The sequence below is a fragment of the Rhea americana genome, unplaced genomic scaffold, assembly GCF_003343005.1.
Source record: "Rhea americana isolate MKP2758 unplaced genomic scaffold, rheAme1 scaffold_210, whole genome shotgun sequence".
NCBI classification, from domain to species: domain Eukaryota; kingdom Metazoa; phylum Chordata; class Aves; order Rheiformes; family Rheidae; genus Rhea; species Rhea americana.
In genome coordinates this window covers 170,266-184,284 of record NW_028186259.1, presented here as the reverse complement: position 1 = coordinate 184,284, position 14,019 = coordinate 170,266, and the positions used below count along the sequence as shown (strand labels likewise).

General features: G+C 38.2%; 1 protein-coding gene across 1 annotated transcript; it reads left to right on the top strand.

Moving 5' to 3' along the window:
* Nucleotides 1–394: 394 nt before the first annotated feature.
* LOC146595912 (cysteine-rich venom protein-like) lies at nucleotides 395–7,438 on the top strand. The gene is made up of 7 exons (XM_085304860.1): nucleotides 395–456; nucleotides 1,796–1,915; nucleotides 2,413–2,500; nucleotides 4,061–4,206; nucleotides 5,471–5,565; nucleotides 6,119–6,207; nucleotides 7,290–7,438. Exons 1-7 carry the CDS (start codon nucleotides 397–399, stop codon nucleotides 7,415–7,417), a joined length of 726 nt encoding a protein of 241 aa, XP_085160986.1. The 5' UTR covers nucleotides 395–396; the 3' UTR covers nucleotides 7,418–7,438.
* Nucleotides 7,439–14,019: the final 6,581 nt, after the last annotated feature.

Sequence of the window (14,019 nt, the reverse complement as noted above, 5' to 3'; positions counted from 1 at the left end):
ACTGAAATCTTTCTAGAGGGGGAAAACACAAATGTCCTACACTGTGAACTCAGATGAAGGGAATAAATCAGGGTTTGACAAGGAAGTGCAAAAATATACAAAGCAATTGATTCATATTGTCTCTAGAAATTTTGAAAAGTAGAGTAGAGAGGAATGATTTTCTTTCCTTTTTTCTTTCTCTTTTTCTTTTTCTTTTTGTTTTTTTTTCTGTTGTTGTTGTTGTTTTTACTTCTAAAAATGAGAGGAAGAGAGAAGGAGGAAAGAAAGAAATCATTACCTTGCTGCTTGAGAAAACCCCTGGTGATACACAAGAGAGAGAGGTGTTACATGTTCGAAGAGATGAAAGCTCCATAAAGGCAAAAATATAACAAAATCACAATTCTTCCCTTTTCAGAGATGATTCTGTCAGCAGTGTTCCTGTGCCTCATAGCTGTGCTGCCTTGGTCCACTGGAAAGGTAGGATCCACGCTTTGAATTTGGAAAATCTGGATTAGCCTTGACAGATTTGAGGCTTGATTGAATCTGGCTTTTCCTATGCACCCTGGCCATGTGTAGGAAGAGTCTGGTTAGATATCTGGGCTTTGGAGAGACAATATCCTTGAAGCCTGATGCCAYAGAGAACCCCTATTATAAGAACTGAAGCTCTTTTAAGTACATTAAATGGCAGTACAAATGATGTGCTTGGCTCATGACTAGTCTCACTGGAACTAGGCACAAGAGTAAGGGATCACTGGATGAAAACTTCATAGCTAAATGACATTTATGGACTTATGAATAAAAAAAAAGAAATAGCAAATCTTTTAAATACTGGTGTCTAAAATTACATCAGTTGTATGAAAAATAATAGTGAATGTGGATTGTCATGACCTGTGAAAATAAATGCTTACAAAGAAGATTTTCTTTCACAGTTCTATCATACCACTAAAAATAAACATCAATAAATTCTTATGAATGTATGGAAATAGGTAGCTAATTACCTTATTCTAGGAAGTATCAAATTATTCATGCATCAGTATGAAGTGTAGTATGACAAAAATAACAGTAATAACTGTTACACTCAAGACACTGTAGAGAACAGTAACCTAAAAACATGATGGGATTTTTCGATTTCTGTTCTCCATGTGCAGCCTCGAAAACTGGTGAGAAAGATCGTAAAGAGGAGGCAAAATTCTTCATACAGTTATTCTTTCTATTGGAAAATACAGAAAAAGTTTGAGAAATACAGTTGGTTACAGTAAGAGTGGAAAAAAACATTGACACCTTATTTTTTTGTGCAGTGGAGTCTCCTGATGGAAGCATCACAAGAACTCTGTGACAATCCTTTGATTACACATGTCCTTCAGTAAACAGAAATTGAAAGGCATATTTAAATGAAGAAGAAGAAAACATCATAAGCACACCCAGGACTTTGTTTTTTAGATCCTATTTCCCCCAAACCTTTCTCAAGGAAATTATAATAATAATAAATTGAGTCTGATATTGTTGCCTAAATTTAAGAGTCTAATGTCACGTGAGATAAGATATGTGAGACATCTGAAGTGGACTGGCAGATGCAATACAGGAACCAGTAGTATTTTTATTAACGCTAGGCTCTCAGTGATGGAATCATTCAAAGTGTTACTCACTGGGGAACAACCCATAGATAGACCTAGGAAACAAATTATAGCACCTTCTTCACCACAAGAACCARCTTAGGTTGATGCTAATATTTTAGTATTTTAACACTTCCTAGAGAGTTCTCAGTATTTAGTTGCATTCAAATAAATAAGAAATATAACATGGTCTTTCAATTTAGGAGCACGTAAGTTTTGATGCTCTGTCAACTAGCAAAGCAGATCAGCAGGAGCTGATTGTTGACAAACACAACGCCCTCAGGAGAGGAGTCAACCCGCCTGCCAGCAACATGTTGAAGATGGTAAGTTACCTGCATTTCTATTTGCAGTGAATAACAGACTCTATGAGAGATATAGGACCACTGGTAAGATCATATTATTTAAGTTAGAAGCAAATACACTCTCCCAATCTTTCCTATGTTGAAGTTCTAGAAATACTGAGCACAGGTAGTACCAAGAGAAATATAATGTTGGAAAGATGAGATAAAAGGTCTGGCAATTTTTGCAGCATATGAACAATGATGTTTCTTTCTTTTGAAGGAAAATGAAGAGGAAAAGGAAGAAATACGATATTGTTGCTTCTTTTCTGACACATTTGTTGTCAGTCTGCACAGTTTCTAGTCCTTTCATAGGTGCTCAGTTATTTAGTTGCTYCTCCTCCTTAAGAAAAGGGAGTAGAAAAAGGATTTGTGCGAGATTTTTTACTGATTAAAAGTATAATTTCCAAAATGTTTTTTCTCTATGGGAGGTTATTAAGTGACGGATATCTGAATGGCTAGAATTTTCTCCTTTCATTAAGGAATGGAGTCCTGAAGTTGCGAAGAATGCTGAAGCTTGGGCAAATCAATGTACTTTAAAGCACAGTCCTGCAGACATGAGGAAAGTCAGTAAGTAAATTATGAGTTCTAACTGAATAATGTATCATTTGTGTTATCCAYGTTACTAGCTTATAGGCATAAGATTTTTAAATTAGCTGACGTCAAAACAAAGATAAAATAACGTGTTCATATATTTTCAACTTCATGGATTCATATCTGCTGAGGTGAGACTATATGTTACTCAGTTATCTAAATGAATTTTATARTTTAATAAAAATTTGATAATTTAGTTAAAGAATGAGATTCATATTTCTAACTTAATATGTCCACAAGATAAACATCTAAACCAGAACTGGTCATTGTATATTCCTGTACTTTGAATGGAAAAAATAAACATTTCTAAGATATGATTTGTCTGACCTAGCATTTATGGTGCTATATTGTATCTGAAAACTTGCATTTATCTTCTACCTAAAGCTTACTCAARTGATTATCTCAGAAAACAATATTTGAACTGAGTGATTCCACTGAAAATATCAGTGTTAAAAGATTGTAAGAAAGTACAATAGAAATTGTATGAAGTATTGTCACCAGTTTGTCCAATTATCAAATTTATACTGTATTTCCAACCTTTGAAAGAAAAGGCGTGCAAAACTTTGGGATTTTTTTTCCCCTTTTCATCCTATTCCCATTCTTCAGACACTACTTCCCATTTCTACCATTTCAGCTGGTTTACAGCACTGACCAATTTGTGAGATATTTTTTTAATCTTTAAAACCACTTGACTAAGTATTTGAGATAACCTGTTATATTCACTGTGACTTCACTAGTGCACGGGCTGAAGACAAAATTCTAGATATAAATCTYCCTAGTAAGTGAGGAAAGTTAAATCTAATTCTCACCTCAAATGTACCAATTTTACAAGTACATCCCATTTACTTCAGAAGGTGAAAAAAACGTTCTCCCCAAATATCCATCAGAAAGAAGAGTATTCAGATCCAGTTTACTATGGAAATCAGCTTTCATGGACTGAATAAAACTATCTGTGGTGGAAGGGTYAAAAGATGAAGGTTCGAAACCAATTAGCAGTGCTAAGCATAATTGTTAATGAAGACAAGACTCAAAATTTAAAAATTCTCTGGCAACTAGAATGAAAACAGTAGGAACAATGGGATTTGCCTGGATGAAAACAGTAGGTGAATTCACGTGACAGTGTAGATACCCTTCTGTGTACCAGAAGTAAAGTTTGAATTGTCGGGATTTCCCCCAAGATTACTGAACTGTGACCTGAAGACTGACTACAGCTGCTACATTTGAAATAGCAAAATTAGAGTCACCACAAATGAATCCTTGGTGTACACGTGCAGATGTGTCTATGGATGTGCAGAAGACCTGTCAACAACCAAATTCCCAGTCAGACAGGTTAGTCATGTTGAAAACTGGCCAGGTGACAACTTCAGTACTGACAAAGGTTGAAGTCACTGATCTGGGGGGGGAAAAAAACAACAACAAAAAAAAAACAGCACCATTCCATCTTGGTGAGAGCTACTGTTGAAATCATACATTCTTCTGCTGGKTCTCCTCATGTGTGTCTGTTTTCTACATTTCTCAGTATCCTTCTCTTTTCAGATATAACCTGCGGTGAAAATCTCTTCATGTCAACAGCCCCTTACTCCTGGCCAGATGTTGTTCAGGCCTGGTATAATGAGGTGAAAGATTTCAAGTATGGCAGCGGAGCAACACGTCCAGGTGCTGTGGTTGGCCATTATACTCAGGTAGATGCAATATTTTCATATTTGAGCCTGAGAAAATAAATATCTGTRTGTTAGCTAAGCAACTTTGATTCTTGCATAAGTACACCAGAGACAGAAGTGTCATTTTGATAAAACAGAAAGAAATATTTCAAAGTAACAGAACGTAAATGAAAATAATAGGCTAAATATCATTCCAGGCTTTGTTAAGGGAGTATACAAGAGAAGCTGTCGAAGCCTTAGTTTAAGAAAGTCACAACTAGATGACACCAAGTCCGGGTTAGCACTAGGGAATGCTCCTGTGCAGCAGGGAGGCAGGCACAGATTTATGACAAGAGGTAAGAGAGATGTAGTCATCCCAGCCACCCCATTCCCTGGAGACTGTGGCTAGGGGTGGTGAGAGATGTCCTCCTTGTCCGATATGACGACTAATGATGAGCAGTCTTCCCAACTATAGCACAGTTGGGTCTGACCTAACGAGAAGACTTTATCATTTTGAGCTGTTTTGAATTAGAATTCTTTTTCTGCATGCTTTCTGATATATTGGTGTCAGAACAAGGGCCACATTGTTATTCTGCCATTACCACCTTGGTTTTTGTTTTCCTCCATTAAGGTATCCAACCACACACACCCTTACTCACATGCACAASATGACTCACAAACAATTATCACCTGCATGCACAGAGTAAAGATATTGGTATTCCAAAACCTCAGGAAGAAACAGAGGGAAGAGACTTATTTGTCTGTTTCATATTTGAAAAGTGCTTAGATATTGTAAGAACAGGATTATTAAACTATCAGAAAGGAAGTATTTATAACTTTGCTATTATCTATAGAGTTCCACTGTTTCACAGAGGTCCCTCTTGGAAGGGGTGTTATGATAACACCCTCCTCTGTTCACCCACACCTGACACAGGACACAGAATTTTGCACCATGATTCCCGCATTTCTTCAACAGTWGTAACTAACTGGAAACATATTTTATAGAGACATTTTATGCAGACAGATATTTTATACAGAGAGCTTAACTTAAAAGTTCTGAGGCATGAAGAGTCCATCACATTTCCTGAATATAAACCTCGTTATATTCTAAATGTTCTTTGCCTTAAGGGTATATATCAGGTAAAAGAAAATTATGGATGAGACTTATATTTTACTATACAGGGTAAATAATGTGACTTAATTTTGGTTCTAATATGCTTCTTTGAACACACAGTGTATTTAAATGATTTTCACATGTATCTTTTTTTTTTTCATTCTCCCATGCTTTTTATTCTTATATCTGCAGGTGGTTTGGTACAAGTCTTATAAAGTTGGATGTGCAGTTGCTTACTGTCCTAAGGCTAATTACGCATACTTTTATGTCTGCCAGTACTGCCCTGCGTACGTATTGATTCTGATACTGCAACTCCTTATTACATTATCAGAATGACTTAGGAGACAAGGAAATGTGTATCAGTGCACATCACCCACAGCTGGGATAAAGGTCTAAGGAGMTTTTGGAATATGAAAAGACAAAAGCACACTTGTAAAAAAAAAGTCAAATAAAAACATAAAACATAAAAGTTACACTGATTTTCAGATTAAATTTTCTTTACCTAACAATCACAATTTTCATCATGATAAATCACAAAGGACTATTTCTCACATTTTGTTTGATGTCTTGGTTCAGAAAGGCACATCATTATGTGCAGTACAATTTAGACTTTGTCATTAATAACAAAACATTAATGAGGATTTTAAGGCAGAGTGAAGATTTCTTAAACATAATCTAAAATTAATTTTGACATTCATATTGTAATATAGAAAAAGTTGTTTTAGCTATAACCAAGGACTGAGTCCAAATTAATGTGTGCATGCATCCATATAGTTAAATTTTGCCCTTAAGTATTTTATACTGACTTTCTACTTTATGCTGGTAACGTTGATGTTTCAGGGGGAATGTAAGAGGTTCGCTTGCAAAACCCTACAAAGAAGGAAATCCTTGTGGTGATTGCCCTAATGACTGTGACAATGGACTATGCAGTAAGTTTTAAGCATTTAAATTGTGGTATACCTTATAAAAAATATTAATTAGTTTCTGCAAAAGGAAAGTTTTTTAAATGATTTGTTCAAATATCAGGCCACAAAGCAGAGGCTGTGAATCTGTACTCATGTTCCATAGGCTACCGTACCATTATTTTTTTATCAGTTTTTTTATCAGTTTTATGGAAGCCTCGTGATGGGCCTAGGCTTTACCATRTCAAGTGTTTTACCTAAGTGGCGTAACTTGTTGCGTGAAACAAAAGAAGAACGAATCTGTAAAATGACGGGCAAATATTAAGACAGTAGCTTGTGTGGTGTATGTTGAGATATAGGTACCTTTCACTTAATCATCCCAAGGACATAGATCAAGACATTCATATGGCCCAGGTAGCTCCAAAGGTCATTTTCCATCTCTTCATTAAAAATAACAATGTTTCAGTCTCGRTGTGGAAACTCTCATAAATATTTCGTAGCGCAATAAGATCCATTGGTTGCCATGAGGTTAAAGATATATTTATACAGATAGTAGCAGGAAAATCTGAATTTCAGACCTCTAACTGCAGTCCATATGCTTTTCCACACCCAGGAGAGGCAATTCTGYTTCTTGAATTCAGGCAGTGATAGGGAAGCAGAAGACTTTCTGATCTTTCTCTCTTYTTTCTTTGAACAGCAGTCATTGATCAGGTAGCAATAGCATCAAACTTGACAGAATAAGAGATTAGTAAATTTTGGATCACACTTTTTTTTGCACAKGAATTCTAAAAGAAAATAAAGGCAGATGGTTTGGACGTCATTAATATAAAACTTACCTTCAAATCTAACTTCTGTTATGTATTTGAACTAATTCTCATCATGAACTGTAGTGCAGAGAAGAAAGCTTCAAAACACCTTGTAATTTCAATGGGAAACCTCCTTGAAAGAGCTAAGAATATTTCATGTGTGGTCAAAGGTTTTGGATGCTGTTGTGGGGTAAATGACAACAAAGAGGAAAAAAAWATACAAAAAAAATGCTGATGAAAAATTATTCTGAAAGGAGAAAGTTTCCAATTTRTGATTAATTTTATGTTTTGATTCTTTTTCAGCCAACCCTTGCAAGTATGTGGATGCTTATGGCAACTGTCCTAACTTGGCAAAGTCTTTTGGATGTACGTTTAACTCTGTTAAAGTGAACTGCCCTGCTACCTGCCAATGCAAAACTGAAATAAAGTAACAGGCTCGGACTCTTCCCTGCCTGGCTATCCATCTCCTGAATGACAATAACTTTCACAAAAACAGATTTTATCTCAYTTTTCTCATACACGCAGGAGGACTAACTGCAGTTAAGTTACTCACATCAGAGAGAGCTGTAGGCTAACATCCATATTTTATCTGCATAGTCCTCTGGAAGTATAGTGGAGATTCTTAKTTGAAATTTGGCATTTGGGTACCAGACATGTATCATGTTCAACATCTCAGCTCTTCCTTCTCTAAAACTGTTATCTAAAAACCATTGTTTAAAGTTCTGTACTTCCATATGTTTCATATGCTCTCAGCATAGCTGCACAGTCCTTGCTCATGCRAGTGATCTCAACCTGACCAACATTTTGAAMTGYCTTACTGTTAATTGAACCAGAAGAYAAACAGTACTACCTGAAATGTATAGTTTTCAAAGAGTATCAGGAGAGAGAAGTTTCCATTAGAACTATTCTTGGTTAGAATTTGTGGTTTTTGCCGAYATACATTTTACTCCAAAACACTCCATTGCCTTTAATGAGAAAAAGAGTATAGTTCATTCAAATGGATGATCCTGCTTATAGTATTAGGTTGTATTTAGCATAAACAAAGGTAACCAAATCCATTCTCTAAAAGAAAAGACCTGGATGAGAGAAAGGTTTAATTCATACAAATAAGTACCAAGAAAAGAGGTTCCTGCATTTGGAAATTCTGCTTTTAATAACAAGTAGAGATGTATTGAAAAATTATTTTTTAAAAATATTTGGTATTTCTGTATCACTTATTAAAYTACTGATTCTTCACTGAGCAATTCATTTTAATTTTCATTCCTTCTTATTACTATGAAATACAGTTTGCTTAATTTCTACCGACTTTGTGGCTTTATCAGCATTCAGTCTTGAAGGTAGGCCGCTTCTTTAGTAGCATAAGCAGAAACTGTTCACATGAGAAATTGAAGACATCCTATGGAAAAATAACTTTCTCTCAAACTCTCTTTCAGAGAAAAAGACCCTTAAGATGGTTTTACYTTGTTTTGCTCTTGCAGCTCTGCTGCCATAGCTTCCTAGTTGCCTAGCTTCCAGACACAGGTCTCTATTTAAGGCTTCCAGACCTACAGAGGCCTCAGATAGAGACTGATTCCAGCACATATTTCCACTCATTCATTTCAGTGGCATTTCTATTAATTCTAAAAAGTGAGCAGCAAGTTAAAGGATTGATTTCACAATACAAAGTATTCAGCTCCCCCGCGCCCTTTTTCTCATTCTTCTCTACCACTTTTTCCCATGGGGACATGGTGTTCTCTCATTTGAGTACCTTTTGGGTACATTTGAGTACATTTATTAGTGAACTAAGCAAGGCCAACATAGACATGAGGCTGAGCACTGGAACCTGTCTGCACTGTTAAATTGTTAGCACAGATCCTACGAGAGAATGATGACTGTGCAATAGATTATCCAGTTTTACTAGAGAAACGAGCTGACCAGTTGCCCTCACTGCCACAAAAGTGAATATACATCTTATAATGTGTCTAGAAATGTATTCCTTTCCCCCTTAATCCATACCACAAGAAATGATGTCTAAATAGCTCAAAATAGGAAACAAGTTGCATAAACATGTAAAAAGCAGCAGTCATACCTCTCACCCTTGAGGACCCAGGAAACAAAAGCCTAATTTATACCTATTAGCCTAATAGGCTTTAGTTCTATTAGGGTAATTTAGATAAATGGAAAGATAATAGAAAAAATGCTTACTAATAATTTTGCAATCACTAGAGGATTGATAACAGCATGGATTTGTCAAAAGTCAATCTTGTCCAACCAGTTCAACTTTCTTCTTGGATAACTATCTCTTGTAGATGGAGTCTTGACTTCGGCAACGTGTTTGACAAAGCCCCCAAAGATGTTTGCAAACTAGGCAGATGTGGTTCAGGTGAAACTAATGGCTATGGTCATTTTTTATGTGGGATCCARCTGGTGTTTCTGAGGCATGAGAAAGGCTTACTGACTGACTAGTAACAAGGATGATTTATCTGAGGGACTATCCCACTCCAGGAGCGTAGACAGAGATACATATGAGACAAGTAGCAAAAGGGCAGCAATTTTGGATCTTTGCAGAAGCACAGCTTCAGACATTGAAGAATCCTTAGCTGGAGGAAATGGTATATGCTTACATATTTTCAGATGTCTATGCTATTAGATGGGATATCAGTGGATGTTTTGGGATTAAAGTAGTTAATCAGCAATAAGTCCCACATTACAATCCTGAGTTTTTGAGGAAACAGTGGAAACTTCTCTACTGTCTCAGTTTCCCAGCTGTAGAACATGGATAATAACATTTCTCTGTCTCTGTTAGCATAAAAAAAAAATACTGAGTGTTCGGCATTGAAATAGTACAAAAAATGAATCTATATATGTACCTGAGTAAAAGATAGACTTGAAATTAAGTGCTGCCAAAAGGACTCCAAATTCAGGACAGTTTAGCTATAGATTTTCCTCTCTTTTCCTTGTTTCTTCTCTTTCTCCTCATTTGATCCTRGAAGGTAACAAAAATATAAGGCCTACTAGACTCTTGGAGAAAGTGAAAGCATTCGAGGTGTTATTTCTCTTTGTTATAATAAAAGTAGGTGGTGAAGATGAGCTCCAGATGCCCTTGTAGCTTGTATTAGGAAATGTCACATAAATTGTAGAGAAAGGTAGTTCTAGGGAAATCCTTCATAACAGACACATCATATTGTGGGCAAAAACAGCTCAATCCAACTCCAAATTAATACAGGCACAGGAAAAGCAGACCCAGTTCAGAATATTTTTAGGGCCTGGAAATGTCTTCTGCCTGCATTTGCTTTGCTTCTTTCCCCTCTCTCCCTTCTTTTTTTTTTTTTTTTTTTTTTTTTTTTTTTTTTTTTTTTTTTTTTTTTTTTCTTGGTACCATCTTATATCATCTTGTGTTAGAAGAGGGAAAATAAGCCAACAGATCCTTTATAAATAAGATCTTTTACAAATAAGTCAACAGATCCTGCTCCAGATCCTTTCTTCCTGGAATGGTGATAGATTATATCCAAAACAGTCTCCCTTTCGAACTACTGTAGAGGCAAAGCCCAGTGATGTTGCACATCACAGAGGACAGACAGGTTTTGTGCTCTCTGGCACATCTGCACTGACTCTGGCTCAAACTGTGAATTATCACAGTCTACCCCAAAGCTTCTGCCTTTGATACTCCTTCCAGTGGGATCCTCACAGCATATCCGTGGTCAGTCGGCCATGACAACCAAGTGTCCTYGTTAGTAAGACATTCACTTCTCTGACACTCTCTGCCCTAAGAAAGCCACAAGAGCACACTTATGTTCCCATATAACACAATGAGGAACCTCAGAGAGAGAGAAGAGCCTCATACTAGTGCAGGAAGGCTAACTACATTCACTGCCCACCCTCACAGATACTCATCTGCTGCCAGTTACTGAAACTTGAGCCTCTACCATCTCCTCTAGGGTGTAACACACAGAGCGAAGCTCTGGAGAAGGTATCTTCTCAGGTTGTGCAAAAGCAACATGCCTTTACCCTGACAGCTCCTGTGGCCCCTGGGGTCCCCACCACAGACTGCATGTTCCTCTGATAGCACATCTGAGGTCCTGAGGAGTTTCACCTCCCAAGGTGAAGCCCTTGAAAACCTTCCTACTTAGGGTCCAGAGCAGATGAGGAGCATATGGAAGGGGATTCCTCCTCCTCCTCCTCCTCATCTGCTCCTGATGGAGACCACTGTAGGGAGCTGGCTACTGTAGGACAGTGCCTGAGTTCTACCCCATAATATGGGCCTCTTTTTTTTCCATATAGAAATGTACACAGATTAGAGAGGAGGACATATKCCAACCTCAAGTGCGCTCTCACTTGTGTAATGATGTAATTAACAGAAACAGCCGAACGTTATCATACGCACAGTTCAGCTAAGTCGTTCTCTCACCATTACAGAGTTAATGTCCTTTAGTGATAGGTAGAAAAATCCTGTGGCACAAAGAAATGAGTTTGCTGCTTCTCTAAATTTGATATCCAACAGCCAGGACATCCTTTTAGAGCTGAAATAGGAAGTCAACGTCACTTGGAAAATATATCATCATTAACTATAGTACTCCTGGATATACTTGGAACATATGCAGCTTTTGGAAGGCTGTAAGATGGATGTATTTTACATTTCTCTCATGGTGCAGGTCTTGATTCACTTATTTTTCATAATTTGAAGAAAAAGCTTTGAAGCCTGAAAAGCAAAAACATGTAGTAAGTTTTTAAATGTGTGCCTAAACCTTGGCTGATTTGACACATTTAAATGTTACAATAATGTTCCAAGATGRGGATGAAAAAATGGCAAAGCCACGTTGTGTGTAGTGGGTTTGAAAAATCTCTCCTGAAACTGAGGATTACTTCTCGCTTAGACTCTCCTCCTGGCTACACAAGGCAACAGCTCTTACTCAATATTTGAGAAAAAAAAGATTGTGTGTTCTTTAAAATAATCATAGAATCATAGAATCAGTAAGGTTGGAAGGGACCTCTGGAGATCACCTAGTCCAACCTCCTTGTTCAAGCAGGGTCACCTAGAGCATGGTAGACAGGGTTGCATCCAGGCAGGCCTTGAAGATCTCCAGAGAAGGAGACTCCACAACCTCTCTGGGCAACCTGGTCTAGGGCTCCATCACTCTCACAGGGAAGAAATTCCCCCTCACGGTCAGGCGGAACTTCCTGTGCTTCAATTCCTGCCCATTGCCTCTTGTCCTGTCACATGGGACAACTGAAAAGAGTTTGTCCCCGTCCCCTTGACACCCTCCCTTCAGGGACTTGTACGCATTGGTGAGATCCCCCCTCAGTCTGCTCTTCCCCAGGCTGAACAGGCCCAGCTCTCGCAGCCGTTCCTCACAGGGCAGGTGCTCCAGCCCTCGGATCATCTTTGTAGCCCTGTGCTGGACTCTCTCCAGTAGCTCCATGTCTCTCTTGTCCTGGGGAGCCCACAACTGGACACATTACTCGAGATGAGGCCTCCCCAGGGCTGAGKAGAGGGGCAGGATCACCTCCCTCCACCTGCTGGMAACASTCTKCCTAATGCACCCCAGGAGACCATTGGCCTTCCTGGCCACAAGGGCACATTGGTGGCTCGTGGTCAACTTGTCATCCACCAGCTCTCCCAGGTCCTTCTCTGCAGAGTTGCTCTCCACAAGGTCAGCCCCCACCTTGTACTGGTGCCTAGGGTTACTTTTCCCTAGGTGCAGGACTCTGCACCTTGTTGACCCTCAGGAGGTTCCTCTCCACCCAACCCTCCAGCCTGTCCAGGTCTCTCTGAATGGCAGCACAGCCCTCAGGTATGTCACCCACTCCTCCCTGCTTGGTATCATCAGCAGACTTGCTGAGGAGGCACTCTGTCCCCTCATCCAGGTCATTGATGAAGAATTTGAACAGGATGGGACCCAGCCCTGAGCCCTGGGGGACGCCACTAGCCACTGGCCTCCAACTAGGCTCCACGCAACTGATGACGACCCTCTGAGCTCTGCCTTTCAGCCAGTTCTCAATCTACCTCACTGTCCACTTGTCTAACCTCACTTCCTCACTTCCTGAGCTTAGCTAGGAGATAGCAACRATAGCTCTCTGTGAAAGGGAGATAACAGAGACAAAGGGTATGCCCGTCTGAACTTCAGAAAAAGAGAGGYGGCTAAATTCAGTCCTCATGAACCTTCATTTCTGCACAAAAGTATTTCTTTACTCCWACCATCAGAGGATTGAGACTTCTCTTTGTCACCCTATACATGTATATACAGATGTATACAGATGTATGTAGTATACTTACTGTACACTGAATACTATTCAGCTTCCTCAAGGAAATTTGAATGCTTCTATTGCCAAATGAAGAGCATAAAAATATTTATTCWGAAGAAAAGATAGTTCTGGTGGCAAATCGTTTTTAAGGAAGTTAGACTGATATTATTTCCTGCTGAAATTATAAGAGCAGAAGATTGTTGAACAGCTTGACACCGGCTGAAAGGCTTTTAAGAGCAGTCACAACAAACCAACAAATCTCAGAAATTAATTTAAAATGCTTAAAGTAGCTTCTGATAATGTAATGTCTCCAGTGAAGTTCTCTCCAAAGTTTCTTGAGATATGAAGCTTAGCTCTATTTTTTTAGTCTGCCTGACAGCTTCAGCAAAGCACTTCCTAGCATTTATTACAAAAGCRAGAATGTAATTCCTGCAAGAGACAYATCATCATTTTGTAATACAGTCTGCAATTAATAATATTTYTAAATACAGTGATGAAACTTAATATTCTGCAGTCTATTTTTAATGAGTAAACATACCTTATTCCTTTTTCACACTAAACATAAGTTATTAGCACTTGACTAATACAGAAATGTAGGCTCTGCAAAACAATATCTTGCTATGCAAACACACATGAGTCTGTTGGTTAATCCATGGTGATTTCCATAATATTCAAATACGGTCTTGAAGTCCTAGATATTTAATAGGAGGACAGCTTCACTTTTTGAAATATATGTCACAAGCAGCTGAAATTGTCTAGCAGATAAAACTTTCTGTTCCTCAGCTAAAACTTGTGATTTTAATAGAAAATT

Bases quoted from the DNA above. Each gene is read 5' to 3' on its own strand.
- LOC146595912 (XM_085304860.1), top strand. From the start codon at position 397: ATGATTCTGTCAGCAGTGTTCCTGTGCCTCATAGCTGTGCTGCCTTGG. The intron at 457-1,795 runs GTAGGATCCACG...CTTTCAATTTAG, and splicing joins TGCCTTGGTCCACTGGAAAG to GAGCACGTAAGTTTTGATGC. The intron at 5,566-6,118 runs GTACGTATTGAT...TTGATGTTTCAG, and splicing joins GTCTGCCAGTACTGCCCTGC to GGGGAATGTAAGAGGTTCGC.